Consider the following 15,160-nt stretch of genomic DNA (forward strand, 5'->3'; position numbering starts at 1 on the left):
ATGACAATATTATTATTGGAAAGTAAGTTAAAAAGCACTTTTACTTTTTAAAAAGGAAAAGAATTACTTTTTAATATTTCTGTTTTTTTTGAAGTAGGTTTAAAATTTCAGGTTTTTAAAATCATATGTATTATAATCTTAAATATTTTTAATTACTAAAAAAATATATCTATGTTAAATTTAAACCAGGTTGTAGAAAATAGTTATAGTTTAATGATAAGGTTGAAGACTGTTAAAGCAGATTAAATAGATCAAAGATCAATTTAATCTATTTAATAACCTACTACCAAAGTAAAAATTTACTATCAGTTGTTTGTTTGTTTTTCTGTTTAGTTGACAACAATGAAGAGAGAGGTTGTAAGTTTAAAAGGATTTTAATTTTTTTATAAAGTAACTAAAATGTTTTTTAAAATTTTGTTGTTGATTTTAAAGTAAAACAGTAGGTTCTCATAATTTTATAAATAAGCCCAAGAACTTAGGTTAGGTAAAATTATATCGTCAATAATAAAGAGAAGAAATTTAAAATTCCCAGCAAAAAAACAGCTTTTTATTATTTTACATCAATTTAGTTTATTTAAGATTTATTTTCTTTAGTTGATCAAGAGAGAGTTAATAAAGGTATTAGCTACATTAGTTAAGTGAATTTATTTTTAAAAAGTTAAGTAGATATTTTAACGTCTATACATTTAAGTGCTTTTATTGTTTAGACACAGAATTGAAGACTGAAATAAGTCAGTATTTTTGCTATTAGATATTTGTTAATAGGAATTTGTTTAGTTGTACTGTAACTGGAATTTTAAAACTTCAAGTACTTAAGCTTTATTTTCTTTTTTCTTTTAGGAGAGTTGGAAAAAAAACTAAGTATAAATTATATGATTAGTATAGTCAAATAAATAAAGCATTTATATCTGTGTACTCAAAAGTCCAAGACAGTTGTCACATTTTAGAAATTGTCCAGGAGAGAGTAAATAGTAAAATAATTAATCTTCATTGGCTTATTCTTGTGGGTAAACTTATGTTATTTTTTTCGTGTTTTATTTAATTTGTCTTGAGGCACATGAAATATAATTTTGACAAAAATAAAAAGTTTAATAAAAAAAGTGAAAAGTCATTTCTGGACTACAGACGTTTTTCCTTTGAACATTGTGGGGACACCAGACCCTTTATATTGACCAAACTTTGTTTCACACTGTTGTAGAAAAACAGTCTTTATACCTATATAGACGCTGAAAAAACTAAAAAGGTGTCATACATAAGTCATTTTCAAAAAAAAACTGGATAATCGACCTTTGTCTTCTGAGGTACATATATTAAAATTTAAAGTTTATTTTAGTTTATAGTTTTGGTTTCGTTTATAGTTAATTTTAGTTCAGTTTTTGTTAGTTTTAGCTTCAGTTATCTTTTTTCTTACTTTAAACAACTTCATGGAAGAAATGAGGGGAATAGGTAAAAAAATTAATAGTTATATATTTATTTATATGTAAATATTATTCTATCAATTATTCAGGGGTATATTTTTTGTAATTACAGTCTGGTAGAAGCATAACTGGTAGGGCTGTGTTTTAAATTTTGTATATTTTTTCTGGATAAATATGTGCAATAGGTGAAAGAATTGTTTAATATAAATATGACATTTTTAAACTGTTTGAATTTCACTCATATTTTTATTAGAATAAAATTTTTCACAAGTTTAACGCTCTTTAATTTACTTTTTTTTTATTTCTATTATTTTTTGCATCCTCTTCATCCTGTGAAAATGGTGAGGTTATGCTTTATATTTTGATTTAAAAAAATTGTAAATATTTTTTCAATTTTATTATATCCTTCTATTTGTAATTTTAGAGTCGTTAACATTTGAGGAATGCGAAAGATATTGCTTCCAACACCCAGGGCCTCTCGGATAGAGGTCCTTCGATAAGTGGTGACGTAATGGCGGTATGGATTTTTTTTAAATTTTTAATTTTTTTTTTTTTTAATTGTTAATTTTTTTTTATAATATATTGTTATATATTTGGTTGGTTTTTGTCTTTTTTAATAAAAATTTTATTTGCTTTTCACCAATTAAACTTATATATAGTTAAATTGATGCATTACCCAATCATCATAATATGATGCAACATTCTATTTGTTAAAAATAATTAATTGGTAGTTTAATTTATTGAAAACACTGCTTTTAAAATTTACTATAAGCCAAGACTATTTAGCTATATAAATGCTATTTATTTATATCTCTATTTGATTTTTTAACTTTAAGGTTTTTAGTTTGGCTCCTTGAAGCATTCGTTTTTTTGCCTTTTAATTAAAATATTTTAAATCTATTGTAATGTCTTGTAAATTGAACTAAAGTTTACTAAAAGCCAACGTGAAATAACGTCATAAAACAACACCGACTAGCTGCATCATGACAGCAGTTTAAGTATGACATCAGGCTACCAAAAAGCAGGTAAATTATTTTCCAGTTTTTTTTTTGTTTTTTTTTTCTTTTATGTCTACTTATCTGTTACAACTTTTATTTTAGGTTTGTCATATGACGTGTTAATACAATATTAAAGATCAAAGTTTACATATTTTTTACGATTTGTTATGCACATGTTTGATTGTAAATGATTTTGATTTGTAAATACTTTTTTTTGTTTGAAACTTATTTGTACTCAATTGCTTAGTTATTTATAATAAATTTATTTAGTTGTGTGCATTTAGCGTTTTAAAGACAATTTCCTTTTTCAAAGAAACATGTATCAAGGGGATACCAAATAATTAATAACTCATGGATAATTTACATTCACTTCATATTAATCTTATTAATTAAAGTTCATGTTATAAAAAATATAACATGAATTTAGCTTCACTTTTTCGTCAATTTAAAGCATGATGAAGTGTTATTAATAAAAACGTATTGTGTTGAACTTTGTAATGTCTTGGAAAATGGTTCTGCCATACACTGATATGACCTATGTCAGTTGTAAATTACTCAAATAACGTTAAATAATTGGTAAATTAATTTATTTTAATTTTGCAGATGGTTTAAATTTTTAATTTGAAGGCGTTTTTCTTACATGGTATTAGTCAAGATTTCGCAACTTTAAATTGTGGAAAACAGCCACTATAAATTAACAGACCGACCGTAACCCGTATTACGGGTTGCTTTCTGCTGGTTATTATAAATAATATAATTATTAAATTATATGTAATATATTACATATAACATAATTATCATATATAATGTAATATATATAGTTATATATTAATTTATATATAAGTTATTATTATTAATAGTAACTTATACTTACAATCCTTATCTTGTAAATACCTATAATACATAACTTATGTTTACAATACTGATAAAATTGTTATTGATATGAACTTTTGCATTCAAACTTAAATTATAAAACTTTAAATTCACTTGATAACTTTAGCATATATAACGATAACTAAAAAAAGTTATTATATAAATCATGACCAAATGCTTATTTATTATAACTGAGTTATAGTAAGTTGAACACTGTTTTTATTTTCTGTAACTTAATTTTAAAATGTTGGGATAAAAGTATAAAGTTTCAGGTCATAGGTCTTGTATGATATGTATCTTATGTATATCTTCTATTTTGCAGCATGTTTAAGAATACTTCTGCTTGGTGCTCTCTGACTGTTAACAATATTTACATACTGACATGAGTTAAAGTGACTTCAACAACCAGAATATACTTTTGATAAATATTAGTAATGACAGGTTAGTAATATAATCATAATAATAATGGTAATAACTTTTATGTGTTAAAATAGTGAAAGACTTATGTATGATAGAGTTGCATGAACATTGGGGGACAAATGTAATGTAGTAAATATTACCGTTGTTTATAACCACGATTAGAGTAATGTAAGAAAATATTATTTTTATCTAAAAAATATTCTGCAAAAGTCAATATTTTCTTAAGTATTAAATATTATAAAAAACACTTATTAAAAAACAAACATATATTATAAAATAAAAAAATAAGTATTCAAGTATAAAAAAAACTTATGTTAAAGGATATTATGATAAAGTATTAACTATGTTGTCAGTAAGTTAGAAGTTGCAGCTGATATTTCATCTTCAGCTTTAAACTCATTAGCTTCAAATTAAAGCTGAAGCTGATCAAGTCAGTTCAATCAGTATGATTGAACTGACTTGATCAGCTTATAGTAAAAGAGAATAATACTCCATAAAAATTTTAATTTTAAAAAACTTGTAGGAAATTATTCAATGAAAATTTAAATAAGTGACAAAATTTTAAATAAAATTTGCAAAAAGTTTTTGCTGTTTATAAATGTTGCTGTCAGAGCCTAGGCCAAGGACTCACGTATTTGGGCGACCCAAATTGGATCTTTAGAGACTTGATTAAAAAGCGGTGCCCAAAAATCTAATTCCATTTTTGATTATCTACGTAATAGTTCTATTTTTAATTATCTACGTAATTTTTTGGTTGAGTTCAAAATTTTTCCAAAAGATGGTTTTATTTATTAAAATATTGAGTATGAAATCAATCTTGCTGTTATCATATGTGATGCACCAGCTAGAGCATTTGTCAAGTGTATTAGTGGCACAATTGTCATAACTGATGTAAGCATTGTGTTCAGAAAGGAGAGTAGTGTGGCAAGAAAATATTCCCACATATTTTATCAATTTTAAGCACTGATTCAGATTTTTGTCATTAAAAGAATTCTGAACATCTTAGTGGTGTGTTAAATGAAATGAAATTTTTTGACATAGTGATAAAATTTTCTTTAGACTTTATACATATAGTATGCTTAGGGGTATGCGAAGACTCATCAAATTATGGTTAAATGGACCATAGGTAATAAATTGTCTGAGATTACAGTCAATACTTTATATGGCGGATTGTTCCAGATATGTCATTGCATTCCAAGAATATTTTTTAGAAAACCAAGGTCTTAATTAGATATTAAAAAATGGAAAGCAACTGAATTTAGACTTTTTTTAGTATACAGTTGTTAAAATGGGATGATTTAACCAAAAATCTATTTAAGATTTTTAGTACTTTCAGTTGCAGTTCCAATTTCATGTTTTATTTCGTTGAAAAAATATGTTTATTTCGTTTGTCAGTAACTAACTCATTGTGTACAGTTAATTTGTAAACTTTACGGTAAGGATCAACTTGTTTACAAAGTCCATTCTTTAATACATATATGAAATAATGCAGTTAAAATTTAAGTACTTGATAGATGTCCCTCGTTCAAACACAAAACTTTTTTAGATCAATTAAAAAAGCTTGTTCAAAGAACAAAGGGTTGCTCAAATAAACACGTACAAGGGTATAAACAGAAGTTTAGTATTCCTAATTTTGATGGATCAGTAACCATTGCATTGAGATACTGTTTGCAATTTAAAATTATCAAGGTTTGGAATGTTTTGTTTCAGCTAATGAAGGTAATAATTGTTTTGAAATTACAAAAAAAAAAAGTTTAGTTTAAACGGTTTTAAAGAGCAGACGAATCCTGTGATGAATAGTTTATGTTTGAGGAATTTGCAATTTTTTAGTCGTTTATATTTATGTTAGAGTTATTTGAATTGGTAATTATTTAGTAAAGTAAAAAGACAAAAATGGGAAGAAAAGCTGTTTCAGACAAGGTACGATGGCAAATTGTAGGTCTGCTAAAAGATAAAACAAAAAGCCAACGAGAAATAGTTCAAATGTGCAATGTTTTGCTTAAATGTGTACAGATAACATTGAAAAACCACGAGCTACATAATGATGTCAAAGATTTACCAAGGCTTGGTAGACCTTTAAAGCTAACTTCAAGAGACCAAAGTTATCTCTATCGAAAGGTTAAACAAGACCCTAAAATTTCTTACCGCGAACTTGCTGAAGGGTTCACATATACGCCTGGTAACGTTAGTGTTAGTAGATGGACTGTACAAAAATGCTTTAATAAGTAAGGTTTAGATAGCTATGTCGCTGCTTGAAAACCACTTTTGCGTGTCTCAGATTGCCTAAAAAGAATAAAGTAGTGTAAAGGAAGACTCCACTGGTCTTTAGAAGACTACGCCATAGTTATCTTCAGCGACAAATCCAATTTTGAGGTGATAAATTGCAAGTCAAGATTAATTATCAAGAGGCTAGCTGGGAAAAAGTTCAAGAGTGTTTTTTTGTACAAAGGGTACAAGGCGGAGGAGGATCAGTTGGAATATGGGGATGCTTCACTCATAAAGGAACAGGGTCATACAACATTTATAACGGCTGAATTACCCAGTACAACCTCAAAGAGACCCTGGAAACTTTTGCCAACAGCCAGAGCCTTTTACGAAGACGACAACAATGGATTTTTCAGCACAATGGCGCTACAGCTCACACTACAATCTCGGTTAAAGAGTGGATTGATCTGAAAAATATTACGGCCATGCCTTGGCCAGCTCGTTCTCCGGATCCAAATCCCATCGAGAATAATCGGGTTTGGATAGACAAGAGATTGGTTAAAGAGAGCATAGTCAGTGTTGCACAATTACAGCAGGCGTTAGAAAAGCTTTGGAAAGAGATTCCAAGAGAATTATGCATTTAACTAGTTGCATCTATGCCTATACGTGTTCGTGCATGTGTGAAAGTTTTTTCGAAGAGAAATTTTAATTTCTTTTTAGTCCGAACAGGATTCTGGCTTTATATCTCTACTTTTTTAAAGTCTGTAGTGTCCAGAAGCACTAAACATGTTTGTTGACTTATGATCTGCTATAAGAAAAAAATTCATTGGATTTAATGACTTGAAACTTATTGTTTTTAAGCCTGGAGTCCCGGAGTCCTTGCCGCCATTATACTTCGGGACTCCGGGTTCAAAAAATGATTGTTCCTCTGACCTACAAGTCCTAATTTTTTTCTTATTAGTAGTCCATAAACTTATTTATATTTTTAGAGCTCCTGGATACCAAAAACTAGGATAAAGTAATCTTTTTGTGACTTTCAAATCCAAAGTCCTTTTTGGGACTCCGTATCCCTGATATGTATATATACAGGGTGTAAACTAGGAATAATTTTGATTCATTATTTTAACGAAATTGGGAATTTGTCGAAATATTTCCTAATCTTACCAGTCCCTCATCCCCCATCCCCTTTCAACCCGCCAAGATTAAAATGTGTTTGTGGGGTCTCCTTATTTACTTCTTTCCCTTTCTACTCCAAATAAAAAATACTGTAACATTTATCTAAGGTGAATATGAAATCAACACAAAATTAAGTTGACTTCATAATGACACGGCAAGTTAAACTTTGATTACTAAGAATTATGTATTTTTATATTATTTTAATCAGTATATATTAGTTATTTTTAAGAATTATATATTTGATTTTATTTTAACCCTAATATATAATTACCGCCTTCGTTTTAAGAGTATTCTTTCAAATATATGTTTAAAGAATCGTTTAAAAGTTTGCTTAAATTTGACTGTAATTTTAAATATTTTTTTTAAATAAACCAATCAAGTTATATATAAATTTGCTCTTTCTGTAAATTTTAAAACTTAAACGTAGTTTTTCAAATTTTCAATGGGTAAACCTCGTGGGACGCTTACGGGATACCCGGCGGGTATACCCACATGGGCCCCAGAGGAAAACCGCAGCATAATCCCGATTGGTCCCGATTGCAAACCCAAATAGGTCCTTTACGGTTTTGAAGTACAGGATTCCATTGGGACCCATACGGGATACCCAGCGCGCATACCCATATGGGCCCCATATAGAAACAGCGGCCAAGATCCGGGGGGATACCGTTGGCCTTCCCATACGGAACCCAGTTGACAACCCGTATGGGCTCCGTACGGTACCCGTATGTCAAAGTTGGCTGGTTATACAAACCCAAAAATAAAAATAACTATTTAAAATTTAGTTATTTGATAAAAGTATCAAAAAAAAGGTTGGTTGCCAAGGGCGTAACTTTTTTTTAGTAAATTTTTAAACTTATAATCAAAAAATTTTATTTTTAACCTATATTTTGTCATTAAAGCCATATCGTGTTATATATGGTTGAAAAGCCAGTTAAATTTTATAAAAAGTTAGCTAATAAAATAAAATAATTTTGTCAATGGAAGTCGCTAACATTTTACCAACCTAAGACTTATAAATTTTAATAACCACCTAAAATTTATAATTCTTTTTATACAAATTAAATTAATTTACAAACCCAATTTAAATAAATTATAACATATTTTCCTTTTATTTTAAAGAATACTTGCCCAAACCTAAACCCTCACATCTACTGTGCCTATCCCTATTTAAGTCAGTATACTCCACTGTGACTATATCTAAATCAGTCGATTTATGTATGCAGTAATGCATTTATTCTATGAAACTTTGAAAGATGAAAATAAATAACAAACTTAACTATAAATTAACAACAACAATAGTTAAAAACATAAAACTACTCAGAAAAAAAAAATAAAGTTAAAAATAATAAATCTCCCCAAAAAGGATTCGAAATGCAGCCCTGACAGTAATCCTCAAAAAAATATTACTTAAACACCTACGTCAGTATATTGATAGCGAGAAAAGTTAAGGTATATAAACATTTTTCGCGTACAAATAAGATTTTTATTATGCACCCTTATTTGTACGCGTGTACAAATAACGACTTTGAATAATATATGCTCGTACATACATATATATGATATATGTATTTTAAACACAGGCGCATCTGTATAACATTTATGTGTTTAATAATGTATAAAGCATATATACATGTACTTTGATTCATAAATAGACAAATACATGTATATACTCATTCATATATGCTTGTATATATATACATATATATATATATATATATATATATATATATATATATATATATATATATATATATATATATATATATATATATATATAGATAGATAGATAGATAGATAGATAGATGATGATAGTAGTATGTTGGAAAAGCGTGATAAGAGGTTAAGAACTTTTTGTTGAAACGTTAAGTGTTGATAGTCGAGAGGGGGCCGTCGTCAAAATGAGAACTCGTGGTCAAGTGACGGTAAAATAGTGAGGAATAAAAAAATGTCACGAATTTTAATTTAAATAAATTACCACCATTATCTATTGGAGGATCAGGTTTATAAGGTTCAACTACTGCCATTGTCGTTCTACTACTGCCATTGTCGTAAACAAAATACCATCATTATCATTAAACAACGAAGCGTGACGAAAAGTTTATAAAGAGTGAAAAAAATCAAATAGGTTCATATTCAATGGAATCGAAAAATAAACCGTTGCAACAATTTCAAACTCCAACGACAATGGCAGTAGTTCAACCTTATAAACCTGATCCTCCAATAGATAATGGTAGTACACATGACTCGCATGGGAATCGTATTCGAAATTTTGAAGTGTATTAATAAAGAAAAAATATTGTAAATATTAGCACTTTCGAGCTTGTTTATTGTTATTGTAGTGGGAGGATATTTATTTGGAGCGTTATTGGCATCTTTTATATTACTTGGAAAAATGTTGGGATTATATATTTGTGATAAAATAATAAAAAACGAATTGTAAAATTTTTATATATTATATATTATAAATGCTATTTTCCAGTTCTATTAATTCCGTAAGAAATTCCACCAGAGATAGCTCCACCCAAAACAGCTTTACCAATGGTAGGTAGAAGAGCGCTAGTAAAGGAAGATAAAACGACTTTAGATACCATTCCTAAAAGAGGTCCTAAAAATTTTCCACCCATTTGTCTTGTTTTATGTTTTTTATAATGTTTTTTATGTCTTTTTTTATGTCTTCTTTTATACATTTTTTTTATCGCGGTATAAGAGATGATAGTAAAGTTGGTGCTAAAACTGCAGTTAACAATGGAAGAAATTTACCATGCATGCGTTTTCTTAAATGTCTTCTTAAACGTTTTCTACCTGCGCCTTTTAATGGAGGAAAATAAACTCTTCCTCTTCCTCCTTTTCTATGCATTACGACATGTTTGATGTCAGTTAAAGTAAATTTATATTATAAAGTTGTGTTTTTTTAATATGATCAAATTTAGTTTTTTGCATTTGTTTCTTTTAAGCTACATACCAAGAGTAAACTTTAAATTTTCTTAAAGTGTTTGCTTAATCTCCTCCTCGTAAATTTTTTCGTCTTCTTAAGCGCTTTCTACCTGCGCCTTTTAAAGGAGGTAAATAAACTCTTCCCCTCCCTCTTTTTTTAAATTAACTTTTTTTTATTTTACAAGCGGTGCAACAAAATTTTTTACGCATTGCGTTGTTTTTGAAGATAATCCAAAGCGTAACCTCCTACGTTAATTTTAGTAGACGTTTAGCAAAATTTTTAACTTTGGTAAAATATTTTCCTTTCCGTCTATGATGTCGTGCGGAACCTCTATGATGACGACGATGATGACAACGGTGTCCGCTACTTCTTGCACGCCCGCGAGCCATGAACCAAGGAAATAAAAAAAAACAAGATTTATGGTTTTTAAGATTTTTTTTAGAAATAAATAGTCGTTTGCTTATAAAATAATGAATACAAATAGGGTTCGTTTAATAAAAGTAAAAATGTTTTTTATAACAAATTAAGACAATTTAAATTTGGTAGGAATATAGTTGACTTCATATTCGTCTCCTACCCCGCTTTCTACAAGTGCAGCTGGATATTGCAAATACATAACAAGTACACCTTTAAATTGATCTGTAAATTGTACATTGATTTGAAACGATATATTTCCAGCAATTGTGGCAGGAGGTTTATCATAGATGAAATTAAGTCAAAAAAATTTTACTATAGTAGCCAATTGCTAAAACACAAAAATGATATACAAAAAACTTGGAACATAATAAAAGAGGTTATAGGTAAAAAAGATATGAGTATTAGTCGTTTACCAAAAAAACTAATTATAAATGACTGTGAAATTATAAAGGACACAATAATTGCTAATTCGTTTAACCATGCATTTGTTAGCACAGGTCCAAGTTTAGCATCAAAAATAAATAAAAGTAAAACTTGCTTCAAATCATACCTAAACTCTAATAATAATATAATGGACAATAATATGCTAACAGAAACAGAATTGCTAGATGCCATGTACTTACTTAAACCAAATAAAGGTAATGGAGTAGATGATGTAAGCAGTAATGTAGTAATTAAATCAATGCCTTATTTAAAAATTCCGCTTTTGCATATATTTACGCTCTCTTTAAACCAAGGAATCTTTCCCGATAAACTTAAAATTGCAAGGGTAATACCTATACTAAAATCAGGAGATGAGACTAGTGTCTCCAATTACAGGCCTATCTCCATACTATCATACTTTTTAAAGCTATTAGAACACATTATGTATAAAAGATTGTATTACTTTTTAGATGTAAACAATATTCTCTATAGTAAGCAATTTGGGTTTAAAAAGAGCCACTCTGCTGATCAGGCTATTGTTCATCTTGTTCATGATATTTTTAAATCATTTGATGAAAATAAATATACATTAGGTGTATTTATTGATCTCAGTAAGGCTTTTGACACTGTCGATCATTACATTTTATTAACAAAATTAAAAAACTATGGTATTAAACATATAAATATTGCGTGGTTTAAAAGCTATTTGTCAAATAGAAAACAACACATTTCTTATAATGAAGGTAAAACAACCAATATGAACATAACATGTGGGGTTCCTCAGGGATCTATATAAGGGCCACTCCTATTTCTCATTTTTATTAATAATTTAAGCAAAGCTTGTACTGAACTAGATACAATTTTATTTGCAGATGACACAAATCTATTTTATGCACATAATGATATAAATATTCTGTTTAAGTCAGTAAACAAAGAGCTATTAAATCTTACTGAATGTTTTAATGCAAACAAATTATCTCTAAATGTAACCAAAACAAAATATACTTTTTTCCATCGTTTTCATGACCGAGATAAAATTCCCTTAAAACTTCCAAAACTTTGTATTGCCAATCAGGACATAAAAAGAGAAACCACTTTAAAATTTCTCGGCGTGTTTCTTGATGAAAATGTGACGTGGAGAGATCACATACAATATCTCGAAAATACAATCTCAAGGAACATAGGCCTGCTATGCAGAGCTAAGCCTTTTTTAAATCCAACTTGCTTAAAGCTTTTATATTTCTCGTTCATTCATTGCCATCTTAATTATGCAAATATTGCTTGGTGCAGTACAAATAAAAATAAAATAAAAAAGCTATTTAATAAACAAAATCATGCAATCAGAATCATTTCCAATGTGGGCCGTTATACACACTCCCAAGCATTTTTTGTTAATTTAAATATAATGAATGTTTATCAATTAAATGTCTATCAAGTTCTTATATTTATGTTCAAAATTAATAAAAATATATCTCCTAAAGTATTTTACCCATTATTCAAAATAAATCAGAATAGATATCTCACCAGATTTTCAAATAACAGTTATATTCAACCCAAAAGTTATTTTGCGGCGACCGAATTTTCAATTTCTACTAGAGGGCCGAAATTATAGAATAAAATATAAACTAATGAACTTAAAACAATTTCTATGCTAAATGAGTTTAAGAATTATTTAAAGCAAAAACTACAGATGATCGACGTAGCGCTCAGCTTTTTCTGAAGTTTTAATGAGGTAAAAAAATAAAAATATGTATATATATATATATATAAATATATATATATATATATATATATATATATATATATATATATATATATATATATATATATATATATATATATATATATATATATATATATATATATATATATGTATATATATATATATATGTATATATATGTATATATATATATGTGTATATATATATATATATATATATATATATATATATATATATATATATATATATATATATGTATATATATATATATATATATGTGTGTGTATATATATATATATATATATATATATATATATATATATATATATATATATATGTATATATATAATTATGGTTTATAAGAATTATTCACATATTTAAAGGTACATGCTGGTGTAAAAGGAAAGCTTCAGGATTATGCGTATTTACTTGCTTTGCTTTTTAGTAATATAGTTTCTTTGCACAAATTCCTTTTTCTCTTTTTTTTAATTTTTCTTAACCAACACAAAAACAAAAAGTTAAAGTAGGACTTTAACTTTTTGTTAAAGATTGATTTTTATTCTATTAAGTCTTTAGAAAAACGTTTTATATTATATAGTGTTGCGTTTTTTAAGTTTTATTGTCTTATATTTACGGTATAGACTAAGGGGCTTGGTGATAAGACCAATTATGTCTTCTTCTTGCCCCTGCTATTTGTATTTATATTATGCTTTACGACTTTAATAAATTTATATGGCAAAAAAAAAAAAAAAAAAAAAAGTCGCTGGTGGTGTAAGTGACTAATGGTTTGGAAGTATTAGTAGTACTAAATACAATTTAGGATGTCTCAAAAAACTATCATCATCACTATTATAAAAATGTGCAAAATTGTTAATATTAAAAGCAGAGGGTGTATTTCCTTTAGACCAGGAAGCATAACTTCTCCAAATCGACCATTGATCGTCTTGCTTTGTCAAATCGTATTCAGTAGTATCACCCGATGACTTAACAAATGTTCTTCTGTAATTATAAAAGCTGATTTTTTTAATAATGTTGCATGACATTTCAACCGGTGTAAAACAACCTTTGCTTAAATGATCGCTTTCTTTTTTTGAATTAACGAAAAATATAATGCTGTGGGGCACAAGATCTGCTGTTTTTATACTTCCCAAATTGACAGAGACTTCTGTAACATTTTCTACATTGGTTACAATTTGTTCGTAGTGAGCAATACGTAGTAAAGTATACATTTCGTCTTTTTTACTGTTGAGATATAAAGATTTTTCCAAGGGTAAACTGGGTTTGAGTCTATACGTATTGCAGTAAATTATTGGGTTTTTAATAGCCACCCCTACATTGGCAAGCGCTGTTATGTCGGCGTCTGTAATAGGTCTTACCCATTCTAATAGCTGATTCATATCATTTTCAATAAAAAGTTCCAATCTAATTTGTTTATTTTTTCCAAAGTATTCTTTCATTTGAAAAATTTCACTCAATAAACTCAAAGGTACTCTAAATTTACATCCTTTTTCTCCAGTCATGAAAGCATTATATCTATCTCTTAGCGCTGTTTGATAACCAGCAGGTACCACAGTGGCAGGTGCTGTTGCATTAAGAGGTCTAATGAGTCCATTAGGGTCTGCAGCTTGTATAAGCGCTTTGGTTTCAGCAAAATTTATAGGGTTTGTAGCATTTTCAGTGTCTTCAGTTAAACCTAAATTAGGATTAATCATCAATTCTCTAAAAGGTTTCATATAACTTTTTTTAATCAGCATTACTCTAAAACGATCATAAGAACGATTAATGACAGCGTTGTTTGCACAAAGAGTAGTATTTTTTTGATAATTGGGATAAAATTTGATAGTTTTAAATAACGCATGAATAAAGTTGTTGGAAAGACTTTTTTTGCTAATTCATTGTCTGTTGTAGCTGTAAATCTTGTTTGCGCGCTCAAATTTTTATAAAGAAGTAAATCAAAATCCAAATACCAACCTTGTGGATATGTCCATTCGTTAAGTATAGTGGTAAAAGAAATTAAATTAGCCATATTCGAAGTAAGATCGTAAAAAAAATTTTGATTGTTAACAGAAATGACTTCATCTTGAGCTTGAGCTGTTTGAAAACCAGGATATTTTTTATTTAATATAGCTGTATATTCTGCGCTAATATTACCACTTGTTGCTTCTTGCAATAAACGATTTTCACGGTCGGCTTGTGCTAAAAAATCTTCAATAGTAACATGACCGTTTGTATTGGGTGTATAACGATTACCGTCACCATTTCTCATATATTTAGCTAATGATCCGATTTTTTTTTTAAAAAGAAAAAATAATAATTTTTTTTCTACTTATTTATCCTCTGATTCTGAAGTGCGTTTTTTAAATGGTATTTTTTTATTTTTAACGTCTTTTAAAGCACGAATGTAACCAAGTTCAATTAAACTTTTTTTATTCAATTTTTTTTTTTTTTTTCCGTTATTCTGCATGAGTGGACTTGATAAAATGGCTCTTTGTTGAATAACGCAGTTTCTACATAATCCGTATATTTTGTCAACTGCATTGACTTCTTGAAAGCATTGTGAACAGATGTGTAAAG

The 15,160-nt window shown here is 28.1% G+C and overlaps 1 protein-coding gene and 1 long non-coding RNA gene across 2 annotated transcripts; both read left to right on the forward strand.

The window, feature by feature from the left end:
- Positions 1-2,695, forward strand: LOC136081034 (uncharacterized). Its single transcript, XR_010638833.1, has 3 exons — positions 1-1,935; positions 2,255-2,443; positions 2,519-2,695. It is a non-coding gene; the product is annotated as an uncharacterized LOC136081034 (long non-coding RNA).
- Positions 2,696-9,226: 6,531 nt separating this feature from the next.
- On the forward strand, positions 9,227-11,819 carry LOC136081403 (uncharacterized). The gene is made up of 3 exons (XM_065798717.1): positions 9,227-9,366; positions 10,761-11,476; positions 11,788-11,819. Exons 1-3 carry the CDS (start codon positions 9,227-9,229, stop codon positions 11,817-11,819), a joined length of 888 nt encoding a protein of 295 aa, XP_065654789.1.
- The last annotated feature ends 3,341 nt before the right edge of the window (positions 11,820-15,160 follow it).

This window comes from Hydra vulgaris, chromosome 06 (assembly GCF_038396675.1).
Source record: "Hydra vulgaris chromosome 06, alternate assembly HydraT2T_AEP".
In the NCBI taxonomy this organism is placed as follows: domain Eukaryota; kingdom Metazoa; phylum Cnidaria; class Hydrozoa; order Anthoathecata; family Hydridae; genus Hydra; species Hydra vulgaris.